The following is a 14,335-nucleotide window of genomic DNA, read 5'->3' on the forward strand; positions in this document are numbered from 1 at the left end:
GAGAAGAAAACAAGTCTAAGAACGTTGCTGCTACAGACGCATTCTGGCACATAATAATATGTATTGGGGTTCAGTACTCAGCCCTGAATGGAACCAAGTATGACTGCATAGTTTTAAATTTCCAAAAATACAGGATTGACTTCATTACTGGCAAAGAAATGGTGTGACCATGGTAGAATGATTTCACTGGAAAGCAACTAAAAAGTGTACAAAATTTCGTAAATGACGCAGATTAATAATGGTGTAAATGAGCTGTTTCTGCTGTTGTGCTTTTCTTACCTCCGCAGGTGTTTGAAGAGGACTTGCATTGTGTCATGGTTGGGTTTTGGCAACTTCTTGATTAAGTCTTTGATTGAATTCACTCGCTGCTTGTAGTCGGAGCATTCTGCAGCAGAGAAACAGGCAGCCGGTCAGTGAAAGCACATGTGAAGAGCACCATCTTGTGGCCTCATTAGGTAAAAAAATCATGCATGAAGAGAAAAAGGATTTTAACTTCCACAGATGATCGTGTTATTGGTTCTTATGTATTCTAAATACCTTGTCATATAGTGAATAGAATGAATCCAGTTACTCACTAATGGCGTTAACAAAGTCGTTGAAGGATCCGTATGAGAAGAGCGGCTCAGGAAGCTCCCTGAAGAACATCTTGAGAGCTCCGGTGGTGACGTGGATGTCCTCCCACTTACTGTCATTCAGATCCACCTTCTCATCTGATGGAAGGAAAGACCGGTGTTTACTACAACCAAACTTATCGGAGACATTTGAACCATCACATCACATAGCAAGAGAGGTAACAGAAGCCTCACCATGATTCACAGCAAAGCGGAGCTTCTGTATCACTGCCAGGTTCCCGCTCACTCTGTACAAGCCGTCAATACTGAGACCTGCAGGATGAGGATGAGAAGGTGGGCAGATGGAGACATGAAAAGTGACCTCAAACAAACAGTCCCAACAAAGGCAGAATGATCAAACGCTTTGCACTGCCTCAAGTCTACCTCAAGTCTTTTGTTAGACTTGAACACTACAGCTACCACAAACTACTGAAAATATGTTTAAATTGTTTCATTTCTTTTACTTGTTTTTTCATTCTATACTCCAACCACATACTGAAAATAAATCTGTTAGAAAGTTGCAACAAACACTGTAAAAATGGAAAAGACTGTAGGCAAAATATAAGTAGAAACTGCACTGAATGGGTGAAATCACTTATTCACCAAACTGAGGAGTCTCACACAGACTGTCTGTTCTGTCAGTTGAACATGTTGAATTCATAAGGACTGACTAGAGCTGACAGTGATGGAGACACTGCTAAAACTATAAGTGAAGACACGCCATGGATGCTGAACAATGACTAAACCATGTCTGTTGGCAGACTGTCAGCTTGGTGTGTCTGAACTGTTTTTGGTGTCATTGTACCTCATTAGGGAGTTGAACTCCATCTGCTGAGGAAGTCTGACTCTGGAAAACGCTGCTGAGCTAAGATTAGTTTTGTCAAATCTCTTGACAGGAGTATTTGGGGATTTACACAACAATGTTGGTTTTGTACTTTTTATGACTGTAAATTTAGCCGTAAATGATCTGATAGAGATGTACAATAAAATGTTCAGCACAATGACTGACTCAGTAGCTGCCCTTACAGGTGTGGCTCAACTTTGTTAAACAGCTGTTTACTTCCTGGTTGAAAATTTACTAAAAGACCCCGAAATCCACAGAAAAATAAGCAAGATGCTATCACTGTATGACTGAAGATAGTTGGTGGCTGCAGTTTTAGCCTTACAAACAGTGCTTCTGGTTTAGATTTCTACTGAAATGAACAACCATCTACAGACTTAACATACTGTACTACTGAAGAGAAAACAGTCAGAAGCACCATAAAGTCCTATTCACGGCTGCCACATCCATGCAGGAGTGACGTGAATTTCATCATCTGCTCATGTCTACCAACTCTAGAACTCTTCTCAACCAATAGTAATTAAGTTTAGACAAATGACATCTGTATTGTATACTGAATTAACCTTTGTAAACAATAGTTTCTGTCAAATTCAACTCCCTTCTTTCTCAAACTTTTCAGGACTATTGATGCAGATGTACAAAATGTTTCAAGAACCAACAGCACAGGGGTTTTTTCAACCAAACAGAAATCAATTTGATGCCACATTTTAGAGCAATTTAGACCGGCTGATCGCTCTCATTCATTGTGAATGACTGTGTCAACGTGTTTTTCCGCCTGTGTTCACATCCCTGTTCAGTGCTTTATGATTGAGTGACAGTTTAATAAGAAATAAAATGAGAGCTGGGGTACACCGCTCATACCTGTGTTCTCCACATGGTCGATACACATTTTGACGAAGTTGGGCACTGATGTGTTCTCCCGCTGGCACAGACTGGTCAGGCTGCAGCCAAACACCTGATCTGAAAATTGGCAAACACACATTAATTTCTAACTTTCATCTGTCCAGTGGAAGGTGACCGAGGACACGCTGTCACTCTCATAATAGCAGCGTCTCTCATGCAGAGCTATGACTGTGGCCTGGCAGAGTCCAAGTACCTTTGATGTAACCCTTGTCTCTGACGGCCTGATAGGTGGGTCGACGTGTCAAGAACTTCTTCAGCTTCAACCTGGTTTTCTTCTGGTCTGATGAGTCCATGCTCACAGAGGTCTTCATTGCTGAGGAAAACAGGCAGGATATAAGTGTATTACTTTAAGACACTAATAATAAACAGATTTTATATAGTAGGGATGTCAGCAGTCAGCTTGTCTCACCTCTGTTCTTCTTGGAGTCTCGGTGGTCTTTTTCTTTGTCCTGTTTCTCAGCTCCTGGAGATTCAGGCATGTCCTCCTCGATGGCCTCATCTGACTCCCAGGCCTGCACAGGACGAAACACATACATGTACTTTAAATACAAGTCAGATTTAAGTCAGCTCTGACTAACTTTAGACTTGAGGCCTACACACTCCATCCATATTCAGCTACTTCTGCAACACAGTTAAGTTTTCACATCACATCATCGTTTAGAAAGAAGAAGCACCTATTCAAAATCAAACCCTCTGTAATCTCCCAAGTTTTTGCTGATGAAAGTCAACAGAAAGAGTTTAAATACAACTGCATCCACTCACATGTGTGTTGATGGTCTCTGTGAGGGCCCGGTACCAGTCGTTTATGACGCTGTCAATCTCTGACTGGATCAGCAGCTCCGTCCCCTGACGGGTCTTCAGCTGGGAGAGGAAGATGTAAAAAGTCAGAACTGCGTAATCTGTGTTTTGGACAAAATGATCCCTTTAAACTTGACGTGTCTGATACCTCGATCACGTGTTTCTTGCTCGACTTGTCCTTGGAGGCCCACTCCACTGAACCCCCACGCAGATCAACGGTGAACTCTGGCTTCGATTGGTTGCTGCCAAACTTCTGAAATAAAGTCAGGACACAGTGTGAGAGACGACGTTTGACACACAGATGATACGATAGGACTGTGTTGTTTTATGAACATTTTTCAATGAATCAGAGGACGTGTTTGTGTTAAAAACAAGGAACCACATGAACAGTTTAAAATCCAAAATGTTGTGTAACTATTCAAGATACACACGGTTCCTTAGTGTTTAAAAAGACAGATACTAAAACTGCAATGACTGATGGAGCAGATGTTATGATTCTTAGTATTATGTTAGAAGGGCAAAAAAAAACCTGTTAGTTCTGTTATTAATGTCAAGTGCATATTAATCAGGGCTGCGAGTGAGATGATTTTCATTATCGACTAATCTGTCGCTTATTTTTTCAATGAATCTATTAATTGTTTGGTCTATGAAATGTCAGAAACTAGTGAAAAATGCTGTTACAACTTCCCAAAACCCAAGCTGACATACAGGATTCAAATGTCACTGTTGTGTCCGACCAACAGTCCAGAAACCTAAAATATTCAGATCATCTTTTTTGCTTTTGTTCTTTTTAGATTGTTGGGACATCAAAAATCATTCAATGACTTTCAATGTCTTGTTATATATTTAATAATCATCACATATTGCACCTGAATCTTATATGGTGTAATGTGACATTTTAGTGGCACCCAGGTCTCATGCAAGAATGTTTTTTTTGTATTCTAGTCCTAAACCTCTCTTATTTTTTCTATGAGGTTTGCTTGTACGAGTGTTCCAAGTCAAACTCCTCATAAATTTCTTGTTTCAACCTGATGAATTCCACTTGTTCATGAGGAGGTGACGTTTGTGAGATTTGACCATTAGCATTATAGATGCCTCCATGTTGCTCTATAAGGCCGCCTGTTCAGCTCTGTTTCATTCACAACAATTTTAGCAGTGGCATTGGTCAATATTAGGGAACCTGAAAAAATAAACACATTACTATAGCTCTCAATAAAGTCACAGTAAAGTCATTACAGTGTGCGGTGGTATATTCTGATTTTCACATTACTACAGCTGTCAATGACTGGCTATGTTCTTGACTATAATGTAGGCTCAAGAGGACGCGGCAGTCAGATATCAGCGAGAGGAAACAGCTACATTAGAGGTGATGTTAGACTGTCAGGTGCAACAGAAGATGTTCACCTAGACAGAGACGTACATACAGACCTTGAGGCAGCTGTCAGACTGAGAATTTTCCTAACTACTGAACTGTGTAAGCTGTCATGTCAATCACAAAATAGACAGAACAAACAAAAACCTCTGTGTCAAACTTCTCAGTAGATTGTTGAACAGAATATTAATTACACGTTTACTTTTATTGTATACTTTTTTTTTTTTTTTTTACCTGATTTCTGTTACATATTTTAACTCAACTCTTTATCCTCAAGTAAGACATTTTAAATGACAAACAAGACATCCTGACTGACTGTTCATGACTGGAACAGCAGGTCAGGTCTGGATTGAATTTTGTTCGTGCCAAAGAGAAAATTCTAAATATAAGAAAACTGTCGAATGCAACGAGTTCTCCTGAATGATTCATCTATGCTACTTTAGAACAAATCTGACTGTACTGGTGGTTTTTGCGTGAGGCTTGATCTTGTTACCGCTGTGCTTGTTTTCAACCAACTCTGATCTCCAAGCGCCAAGCAGCGTTCACTTGTTTATTGTCTACAATCAGAAATACAACGGTCATGAATTCTGACAAGCATGTTGCTCTTCTGCCAAGTTATCACACAGAGCTTTAAAAATATTTTGGAGAAAGAGGCTGGTAAGAATAAAACACAGACTTTTTATGTTATAAATTTTCTTGCCAAATCAAGAAAGAATTTGATTTCACAAACTCTCAAAGGTTTTTCGAGGCACAATTTTACATTGCCATCCAACTTCAAATCCAAGATCCACGCACACAAACACACACGCACACGTACTAGTCTGCCAGTTAGCCAAAGCAGGAGTGAATGAAAGACAGTCAGGAGGAGCAACACATGCAGAGAGAGGGGACATACAGCGGCGGCCTGCACAGGCCGACAGTTCACATAGGAGACAGCAGGACGGGGCTTGACTGAGCGCTTCCAGTTGCTAAGAAGAGTGAGGAGCAGCTCTGGGATGGAGCCACTGCGGTAGTAAGACTTCAGGGAGGAAAGGAGGAGGAGAGGAGAGGAGAGGAGACCAGAGGAGAGGAGAGGAGACCAGAGGAGAGGAGACCAGAGGAGAGGAGGAAGGAGGAGAGAAGAGGAGAGAGCAATAAACAGAGGATGACAAATTCACAGCACAGGCGGTGATGAATACAGAAGAATATGCAGAAATAAGGAAGAAAGAAATAACAGAGATGAATGGAATGCTAAAAAAAAAAAAAGCTCAGAAACTTGGCAGAAACATGAGGGCTGATGGGATACGTACCCAGCTAGTGCTGCCTCCCTGACCCTTTGCAAAGAGCAAGGAGGAACCCTGCAGCACCGTCCACGAAGACGTCCAGTTCTTCCTGCACGTCACAATACAACAAAGGCGTTATGGCTCTCAGATGTCTGAAAACAGAAACACTAAGCTTCATGTAGACTAATTAAATTCCTACCTGACTTTCTTTCCATTCTCTGTGATTTTGGTGACATTGAGGACTCCACACTTCTCTGAGGGCTGTGAGGAAAGACACAGTGGCAGATAAGAACCTGCTAGAACACATGCATTATAAACACACACACATCCATACACACGCACGCACACACACGCTGAAGCTTGAGAAGCAAATGGGATAGTGTTGGTGGCTGTGCTGCCTGATGTTATGTCCAAATATCACCAGCAGAGGGCACCCTAAAACTGCTGCAAAGTGACAAAATTGCTGCATTTCTGCTGGTAGAAATAGATTTTTCTTTTTTTAGCATGCATGTGATGCAGTTAGATATAGGATGTGGCATGCAGCAGATGAGAGAAAGTGAATGTGACAGAGTTTAGAAGATAAGAAGAAAGATGTATTTGTGTGAGATGGATGCAGGTGCAGTGCAGGCTGGGATACTAACGGTTGAGGGGTGCTTAGGAGATGAGGGGCAGGAGTCAGAGTCTGGAGAGCTCTGCTTGGGCGCCGGAGCACACTCCTACCAACAAGAGGCACGACATGATGAGTCTCTAGTAACTACCGGCTAACTACAAGTCACATGAAGACAGTCGGTGTGAGGTTAGTGAGGAGCAGAAAATGGATCAGGAACCTGCAGTGGAATCAGAAGGTTGAGTTGCGTGTTAAGGATTAAGGGGGAGAGGCAAGTTAGGATTTGGGTTTGTATTGCAGAGGTGATGCTTTTACATCTCTGAGTAGAGTGTGTTTATTCAGTGATATTCATTCCGGGATGTTGCTTATTTCCTGTCTATGCAGTCATATTTGATTGAGTGAACGCCAGGCTTTGATTGTCATGATTGGTTGATTGAATCTTACACAATGCTACGTAACACAGCTTTCTACAGGACACACTGACAGTGAATCAGAACAGATCATCTTTGGATTAGAGCAGGGGCCAGAGAGGAGAGGCTCTGTGTGGTACCAACTTTGTCACGGTAAAGAGAGAGACGAAATCTCCTCTTGGGCGGGTCGGAAGCGAACCGCCAGAGTTTGAAAGAGAACTGCAATGAAACCACCAGAGCATTAGGCTCCAATATGTTCTCCTCCATCTTAAATACTACAACATTACACTGGAGAGTTATCAACCTTTTAACAGTTCATGTCTAGTTTAGATTTTCCCCACTAAAGTTGAACACATTAAATAATAAAAACAAAGTCTAAAACAGTACCTTCAAAGGAGCACTCAGCTGATTTTACATTTATCAAAGTCAATTTGCTTGTCATGGGGAGTACTACTCAACCTGTGGAAACAGTTGAATAATGTCCTTTGTGGCTCTGAAGGAGCTTTCCAAAGTCAGACAAAGACAAGACTTTTTTTTAATAGATCGAAGCCTGGATTACAAGCTGGAAGACAGTATGTCTTCCACCCAGCAGGTGTGATGGAGAAAGAAAGTGGTCTTGAATTACTTTGTGTGGACAAATTAACAGAACATAGCATTAAACTGACAGTTGACATTTTTACATATAGTTGGGTCCAAAAGTCTGAGACCACATTGAAAATCTCAAATATTTTCATGTAAACCTGGAAATAATCAGAAAGTTTGAGGATTCAGAAACATTTAAAACACAATAAGATATGACATGTAAAATGAAGAAGAAATATTTAAGTTCAGCACTATTTCTAGGTCAGCAATCAAATTTAAGCTTATTTGTGGCAGTGACCAACTTAAATCCTTTGTACAAAAGTACAGATTTCCTTGAGTTGTACCCTTCCATTAAAGCATGCTTTCAGGTGACACTCAGGTGGATTGATCTACTCTTCAGAGGCTCGTTCAAGTAACTCAACCTACGGCCAGTGTTCACCTCTTATAAATAGGGCTGAGCCTCAAGTTTCCAGCAGATCATTGCTTACTAAGTAGCATTGTGATTGTGGGAAACATGGCATCAGAACTAAGTGAAACTGTCAGAAGTCAAATTGTTATTCTAAGCAAGGGTTTTCTCAGTTTTCTCAAATCAAAGGTTTCTAAGGGGGCAGTGTATGGAACTCTAAAACGCTTTGCAGAAACTGGATCAGTTGTATCCAAAGCACGATCAGGCAGACCAAAAGTGACCACACCATCAGAAGATCAATACATCAAGCTTAGTTCCCTGACAGATAGAAAAGCAAATTCATCACGGATACAGAATTTGCTAAATAAAGAACACGACTCCAATCAGCAAAAGTACTGTCAAAGAAGGCTGTGCTGTAGTGGTCTCAGAGGACGAGTAGCAGTTTCTAAACCACTTCTCAGGAGGGGAATCAAGGCCAAACGCATGGGGTGGGCTAAGAAATACCAGCATTTCACAGTGGATGAAGTCCTATTTACTGGTGAATCCAAGTTTGAGATTTATGGCAGTAACAGAAGGGTGTATGTAAGGAGACCAACAGCAGAGAGAATAATATCGCCCTGTATCAAACCGACACTGAAACATGGTGGTGGGAATATTCAAGTCTCCGGGTGTTTTGCTTACTCTGGAGTTGGACACCTGCACTAAATTGACTACATCCTGACCAAGGAGATTCTTCCACGCCATTCTTCAGAGACATGCTGTACCCTCTAGTTTGCATCTTTGTGGAGAAGGATTCATACAACAGCAAGATAATGACCCCAAAGACACCTTGAAGCTTTAACTACTTGAAGACCAAAGAAGACCAAGGTGTCCTGACTGTCATGGACTTTCCTCCACAGTCACCTGACCTCAACCCCACTGAACATTTATGGGAGCACTTGAAGACTAAGAAAGACAAGCATTCTGTGACATCACAAGAAGCTCTGTTAAACATTGTCAAGTCATGCTGGGATAACATGGCTCATCAGTTTTTGCACAAACTTGTGGAATCCATGCCAGCTGGAGCACATGCTGTCATTAAAGCAAAAGTAGGATATACCAAATACTAAGATATTCTGAAATTCATCTGCATTTTTCAAAGATTCAATTTTTCACTCAAATTGTTAAGTTGATATTATCATTTGCAATGAAAAAAATAGCATTACATTTGAAACAAATGATAAATAGAAGTATCTTGACTTGACTCAGACTTTTGGACTCCACTCTATGTCGAGGGGATGTATAGGATTAAACAAGGTGGTAAACAGGCAAAATCCCAAATATATTTACCCTCATATTTACCCTCAAACTGCATTAAATCCACACATCCTATTCTGATTGTCTATGGGCAACAATCTAATCAAAGTGCTGCTTAATGGCAAGAACATTTAATGTCAAGATACTGTAGACTGGTAGCTGTGTTTTGGCAATGATTTGCCAACAAATTCACAATTCTTTCCATTGTATTAATGTAGTTGGGTTATCACATGTATTACACTAATTCTGACACTATAAGTTAGCTGCTACCACTGTCTAGCTGTTGATACTATAATATTTGTAGAACAAGGCCAAGATAGTAAAGTGTGTACATAATCGGTTCATTTGTGAGCACAAAATGTTAATTTGAGAGCACAAATCCGATGTTTTTCCTCCATGACACCTGCCTTGGCTGATACTAATGGGAATGACATTATGGGAAATGTAGGATCCAGTGTTTTTGGATTTGGAGTTTGACTCAGATTAGGGATTAAAGTCAGGATATCATGGCCTCTGCTGCATTCAATTTGACCATTCTTTTTTAAATTTGTCTCTTGTATGTCCCTCAAACTTTATGCAAGTGCAATACTAAATTATTACTCTTGTGAGACTTCATGTCTGCTGTAACAGATTATCTACATCTGTGAAAACTGTCAACACACCGACCCTCTTCTGAAGTAGGGGAACAACCCTACACCTTGAATGTACAGAGAAATTAGCTGGAATTACTGTGCAACAGAAAGTCAGAGGACTGCAACAGACCAAAACCACATCATATTCTTTAATGTGGATTTTTTACTGTCTGATAACACTCACAACAGCCTGTTCATACAAAACAAAGGGAGTTAACACACTTTTCTCAAGATTCCCAAATAAGACCAGACAAGATTAAGCCTTGTGAAAGTGTCATTAGCGCTGAGGGATTAAACTTGCTGCCAATAAGACAGGTAGTGGAAAGACTACAGGAAAACCTGTCAGAGAACCTGAACAACGTGAGTACCTATCACACCCAACAGTCACAGTGTAATCACATTAGTTCTCAGATTTGTATTTTTGATAACACCCTGTGGAGCTCCTCATGGTGTCCTACCTTGTCGTTGAGATCTAAGACGTAGGTGCTGTGTCTCCACTTGGTGAGGACGATGGGATCCTGCTGCTTCCTCTCCAGACTGCGACTCTTGGGAACCTCGCCGGACTGAGGGGAGATGTTGTACTGCAGAGAAAGAGACGAGAGCTAAAGTTCAGACACCCGAGTTATTCTAGCAGATCCTTCACTGTCTTCTCCTCTTCTCTCCCCTACCTCTCCTTTTACTGTCCACAGCACCATTGGAGAGAGGGACCTCTCTTACAGCCCCAGCATTGTCTTCTAAAGTCACCAGTGAGGTGCACAGACTGTGTCCATGTCTGCACTACTGTCCATTCACTCAGAGAATGAAGGAGTCTATTCTGATCTGCTCTAAAGCCTCCAGATTAGAGGTAAAGAGACACTAATAGTCTGTCACCTAGAGTTCAACACAAACTTGGCTGCTGTGTGAGCTCCTCAGACACTCATCCACTTACATTAACAAGACCGGACTTAAGACTACACGCCAAGAGGAGAAGGGGTCATATAAAAAGTGTGTTACTGGTAGTGTTTGGTTATGTAACATTAGAAGATTTGTCTTTTTCAAGTGCAGGAGATTACTGTAAAGGGGATGTAAGAAGACAAAAAGCACATGGACGGATAATGTTCACAAGCTTATCTTACCTTCGGCAATTCCCATTCTGACCTGGATCCATCAGCACTGTAATAGTAGGGCCGGCCCTGTTCATCCACATGCTTTATCCACTGCAAACACAAACACTAGTCAGTTTCCAGGAAAAGGCAAAAACAAGCTTAGGTGGATGAAATAGGGAGTGACTTGGAGAAGTACAGACTGTTATATCCCCTGAAGTCTCCAAATAACAACTTAAAGCAGACTGCACCTTTTCCTGTGTGTATTCAGAGACGTAGAGAGTGTGTCCGTGCTCATCCAGCTCCTCGGACCAGCCTCTAGGGGGCGATCCATACTGGCTGTCTGACTGACTAGAGTGGGTGCTGTGGCAGTTCTCCTCTGAGGACAGCGGCTGAGGAGGACAAAAGGTGAGGACAAGAGACAGGGCTTAATGAATAAAGTTCTTTTTTTTTTTAAATCACCAGGAAGACATCACAACGCTGTTGAAAAATCACATGAAAATATTATTTTCTCAGATACTTCATAGGGATTTTTGTGATGTCACTGTTCTTCTGTGCTGCCAGTCAGGATAACAGTGTAACATATTTCTACCACTTGAGTCCATCTTATTTTATTCTACTTTATACTGTATTTGTCCATCTCTACATTTCAGAGCCAAATATTGTCATTTTTACTCCACTATATTTATTGATTTATTGCTTAAGGTCTTACATACAAAACTACAATAAATACTATGCATTCTTATACAATAGATTAAAGGAACAGTTAGAGATTTTTGTAAAAATGCTAAGTTGTTTTCTTGCCAAGAATACTGTATCTGCATGTTAAATATGAAGCTACAGTCAGCAGCCTGTTAGCTTAGTTAAGCATAAAAACTGTAAAAGAGGGGAAACTGCAAGCTTGGCTCTGTCCAAAGGTAAAGAAATCCACCTACCAGCACCTGCAAGTCTCACTAGTCAACATGTTATATCTTGTTTGTTTAATCTGTGACCTCAGTGTGAAGAGGACAAGTTGTGGTTTTACAGGGGGGTTATGTTTATATGCTGGACAAACAAGAAACCACTACAAATTTACCACAGCTAAAAGTGGCCTTTTAAAATGTCTTGTTTTATCAGATCAACAGTCCAAAACTCAAAGATATATGATTTACGCTGGTATATTGCAGAGAAAAGCAGCAGAGCTGGAGCCAGAGAATGTTTGGCATTTTTGCTTCAGAAATTATTTAAATGATTAAGCAAGCAAAACTTTCTTTATCCAGCACATTTCATTCCAGGTGGAAGCACAATGTGCTTCACAGAGTGTGAGCTACCACGGAAGCTGCTGCCACAAAAACTATGTGAATAGTGTACAAGAAAAAAACATTAGACTTAAGTAAACACAATTAAACAAACACATAAATAATACATGCAAGTTCAAAACAATCTTAAAAAAGTAGGAACAAAATAAAATAATAATTAAGACCAGCAAACTAGACTACTGAAAGTGCAGCTAAAAAGGAATGTTTTCAGTTTAGTTTTGAAAGACGATTGCGTTGGAGCACACCTCACATGATTGTGTAGGATGTTCCAGCAGCTTGGAGCATAAAAGCTGAAAGCAGTTTCACCAATTTCCGTGGACACCTGGGGAATAACCAGACGGCCTGTTCCAGATGACCTGAGGGGTCTAGCTAGTTCATAGCTCACAAGCATGTCAGAGAGATATTAGGGTGCCAGACCATGTGGGGAATATTACTGGTGCTAACTATCCTCCCAATACATCATAGGGACTGCAAATGGAGGAGAATGTTTTTGGTGAGCAGTCAGTGCCTCTGTGGCTTGGATGACGGTTATCGCTCTTGTACAGGGCCTTTCAAGCCCAGAAATAGTCAAAATTATTAACAAATCCAATTCCAGTGGCAATACAAAAGCTCAACAGCCATTGGTGAGCACTGAAAAGCACTGAAATTCTCAAAACTTTTCCTCTGAGAGGGAATCGGGCCTGATAGAATACAGAGCTTTCCAAGACTCTGAACAGTGTCAGTTAGGGTCTCCTGTTGGAGCCTCATTCACTGCTAGGTCTAATATCATTTGTGCCCACATGAACAATAATAATATGGGCAGTTGGGTGGATGTCAGTAAGATCAGGAATGAGTTTAATCATCTCCAGAATTTTGGCACCAGGCCAGCAGCATGTAATTCCATTTGGAATTTCCACAAACCTGATGGAGTCCTCAACTAAGAGAAACTCTGGTTCCCCATCTGCGCAGTCTCTACTGTAGACAGCAAGGTTCAGAGTCCTATCAAGATTAACCAACTATCAAAATTGTTGATTCATTTTCCGTGGACCGAACTGTTTTATCACTAATAATATAACATCACTTCACATGACATTATATAATGAGCCATCCTTACTCCCCTGACATAATACTGCAATAAACCAAAACACCACATGAGGGCAGTGTTGGATAATTAGGCAGGAAGTGACAACCTGACAGGAAACCATGACTTCCTCATATCAAAGGCATTCTTGTTTCCCTACCTTCAGTAACCACACCAACATTTTAAAAGTCCTTTGAGGTCCACCACACCTTCACCACAGCCTGTTCATATAAAAGAGTCAATTTCCAGGCTGTTCAAGTCTTCAGCTGTGGCTTCAACTCACACTTCTCACATCCAAACCAAATACTTGTTTTAGCATGTGGTCACACCTACTGTTTGTTTCCTGTGGGCTAAACAGGGGTGGAAACGGAGATGATGTTTTGGTTTTGTGTATACTTTGTTCATGTTGATGCAGCCCAATGAGAAGCCAACTATGGCTGGAATCACACCAAATCCAGCAATGCGGTACATTCCTGCAACTTTGTGCGGAGGTGTGGGTGTGTTTATTTGTGCTTTAGAATGTAATCACCATGAAACAATCAGAAAATAACATTTTAGTTATTTATCTGATTCACTTCTTTGTCCTCGCTACAACGGCTCCCTCTCTCCATTCACTCTCTAGCTCGCTCGACCACTGATTCTCTCTCTCTCTTTCTCTCTCTCTCTGGTAGTCACAGAAGTCACATGGTCTCATACATGTACGCAATGCAAGACCACATAGAGAAATGGCTTGAACTGGCTTGAGCCTCCCTCACCTCACTCTCGGCCGTGCCCTGGCTGTCTCCCCGGATGCTGCTGCTGGTGCTGCTGCTTGTGTCCCGGGTTCGCGGCGGTTTCCAAGTGCGCTCTCCGGTGGCCCGGTTGTAGTAGAAATGCCTGCCGCTCAGGTCTTTGTGGGTCTCCCAGTCGCCCAGGATGTGGAGAGGGGAGCCGGAGGGGACGGGCGGCAGGCTGGACTGAGAGATCTTCAGCTCCTGGAGGTTAGTGTAGACCGGCGAGTCGGACCGGCCCTGAACTGTAGGCGATGTTGTCTGGAGGAGGAAAGGAGGCAAAAGAGAGGAGGTCAGATCAGGACTGACTAACAAATCCATGCTTTTGCTCAAGATTTTATTTATGACCTGAAAATGTTACAGCTGATATTTCCTGTCTTCTCTAGAGACTCTGTGTCCTTATTT

The 14,335-nt window shown here is 41.5% G+C and overlaps 1 protein-coding gene across 8 annotated transcripts in view; it reads right to left on the minus strand.

Annotated features, from left to right (window-relative positions):
• Positions 1-14,335, minus strand: part of arhgap12b (Rho GTPase activating protein 12b) — a 63,235-nt gene that overhangs the window by 3,032 nt on the left and 45,868 nt on the right. The window contains exons 3-19 of one of the 8 annotated variants that reach the window (XM_067577747.1): positions 13,916-14,191; positions 11,054-11,194; positions 10,836-10,916; positions 10,179-10,301; positions 6,949-7,023; positions 6,429-6,503; positions 5,987-6,048; positions 5,815-5,896; positions 5,421-5,543; positions 3,302-3,406; positions 3,118-3,216; positions 2,765-2,867; positions 2,549-2,668; positions 2,314-2,412; positions 807-884; positions 576-710; positions 280-385 (exon numbers count right to left, since the gene is read on the minus strand). In XM_067577747.1, coding sequence (XP_067433848.1) covers positions 280-385; positions 576-710; positions 807-884; positions 2,314-2,412; positions 2,549-2,668; positions 2,765-2,867; positions 3,118-3,216; positions 3,302-3,406; positions 5,421-5,543; positions 5,815-5,896; positions 5,987-6,048; positions 6,429-6,503; positions 6,949-7,023; positions 10,179-10,301; positions 10,836-10,916; positions 11,054-11,194; positions 13,916-14,191 — 1,883 coding nt within the window. The remainder of the gene's footprint in view (positions 1-279; positions 386-575; positions 711-806; positions 885-2,313; positions 2,413-2,548; positions 2,669-2,764; positions 2,868-3,117; positions 3,217-3,301; positions 3,407-5,420; positions 5,544-5,814; positions 5,897-5,986; positions 6,049-6,428; positions 6,504-6,948; positions 7,024-10,178; positions 10,302-10,835; positions 10,917-11,053; positions 11,195-13,915; positions 14,192-14,335) is intronic. The other 7 variants (XM_067577748.1, XM_067577750.1, XM_067577749.1 and 4 more) reach the window with 7 other exon arrangements.

Source organism: Thunnus thynnus, chromosome 21 (assembly GCF_963924715.1).
Source record: "Thunnus thynnus chromosome 21, fThuThy2.1, whole genome shotgun sequence".
In the NCBI taxonomy this organism is placed as follows: domain Eukaryota; kingdom Metazoa; phylum Chordata; class Actinopteri; order Scombriformes; family Scombridae; genus Thunnus; species Thunnus thynnus.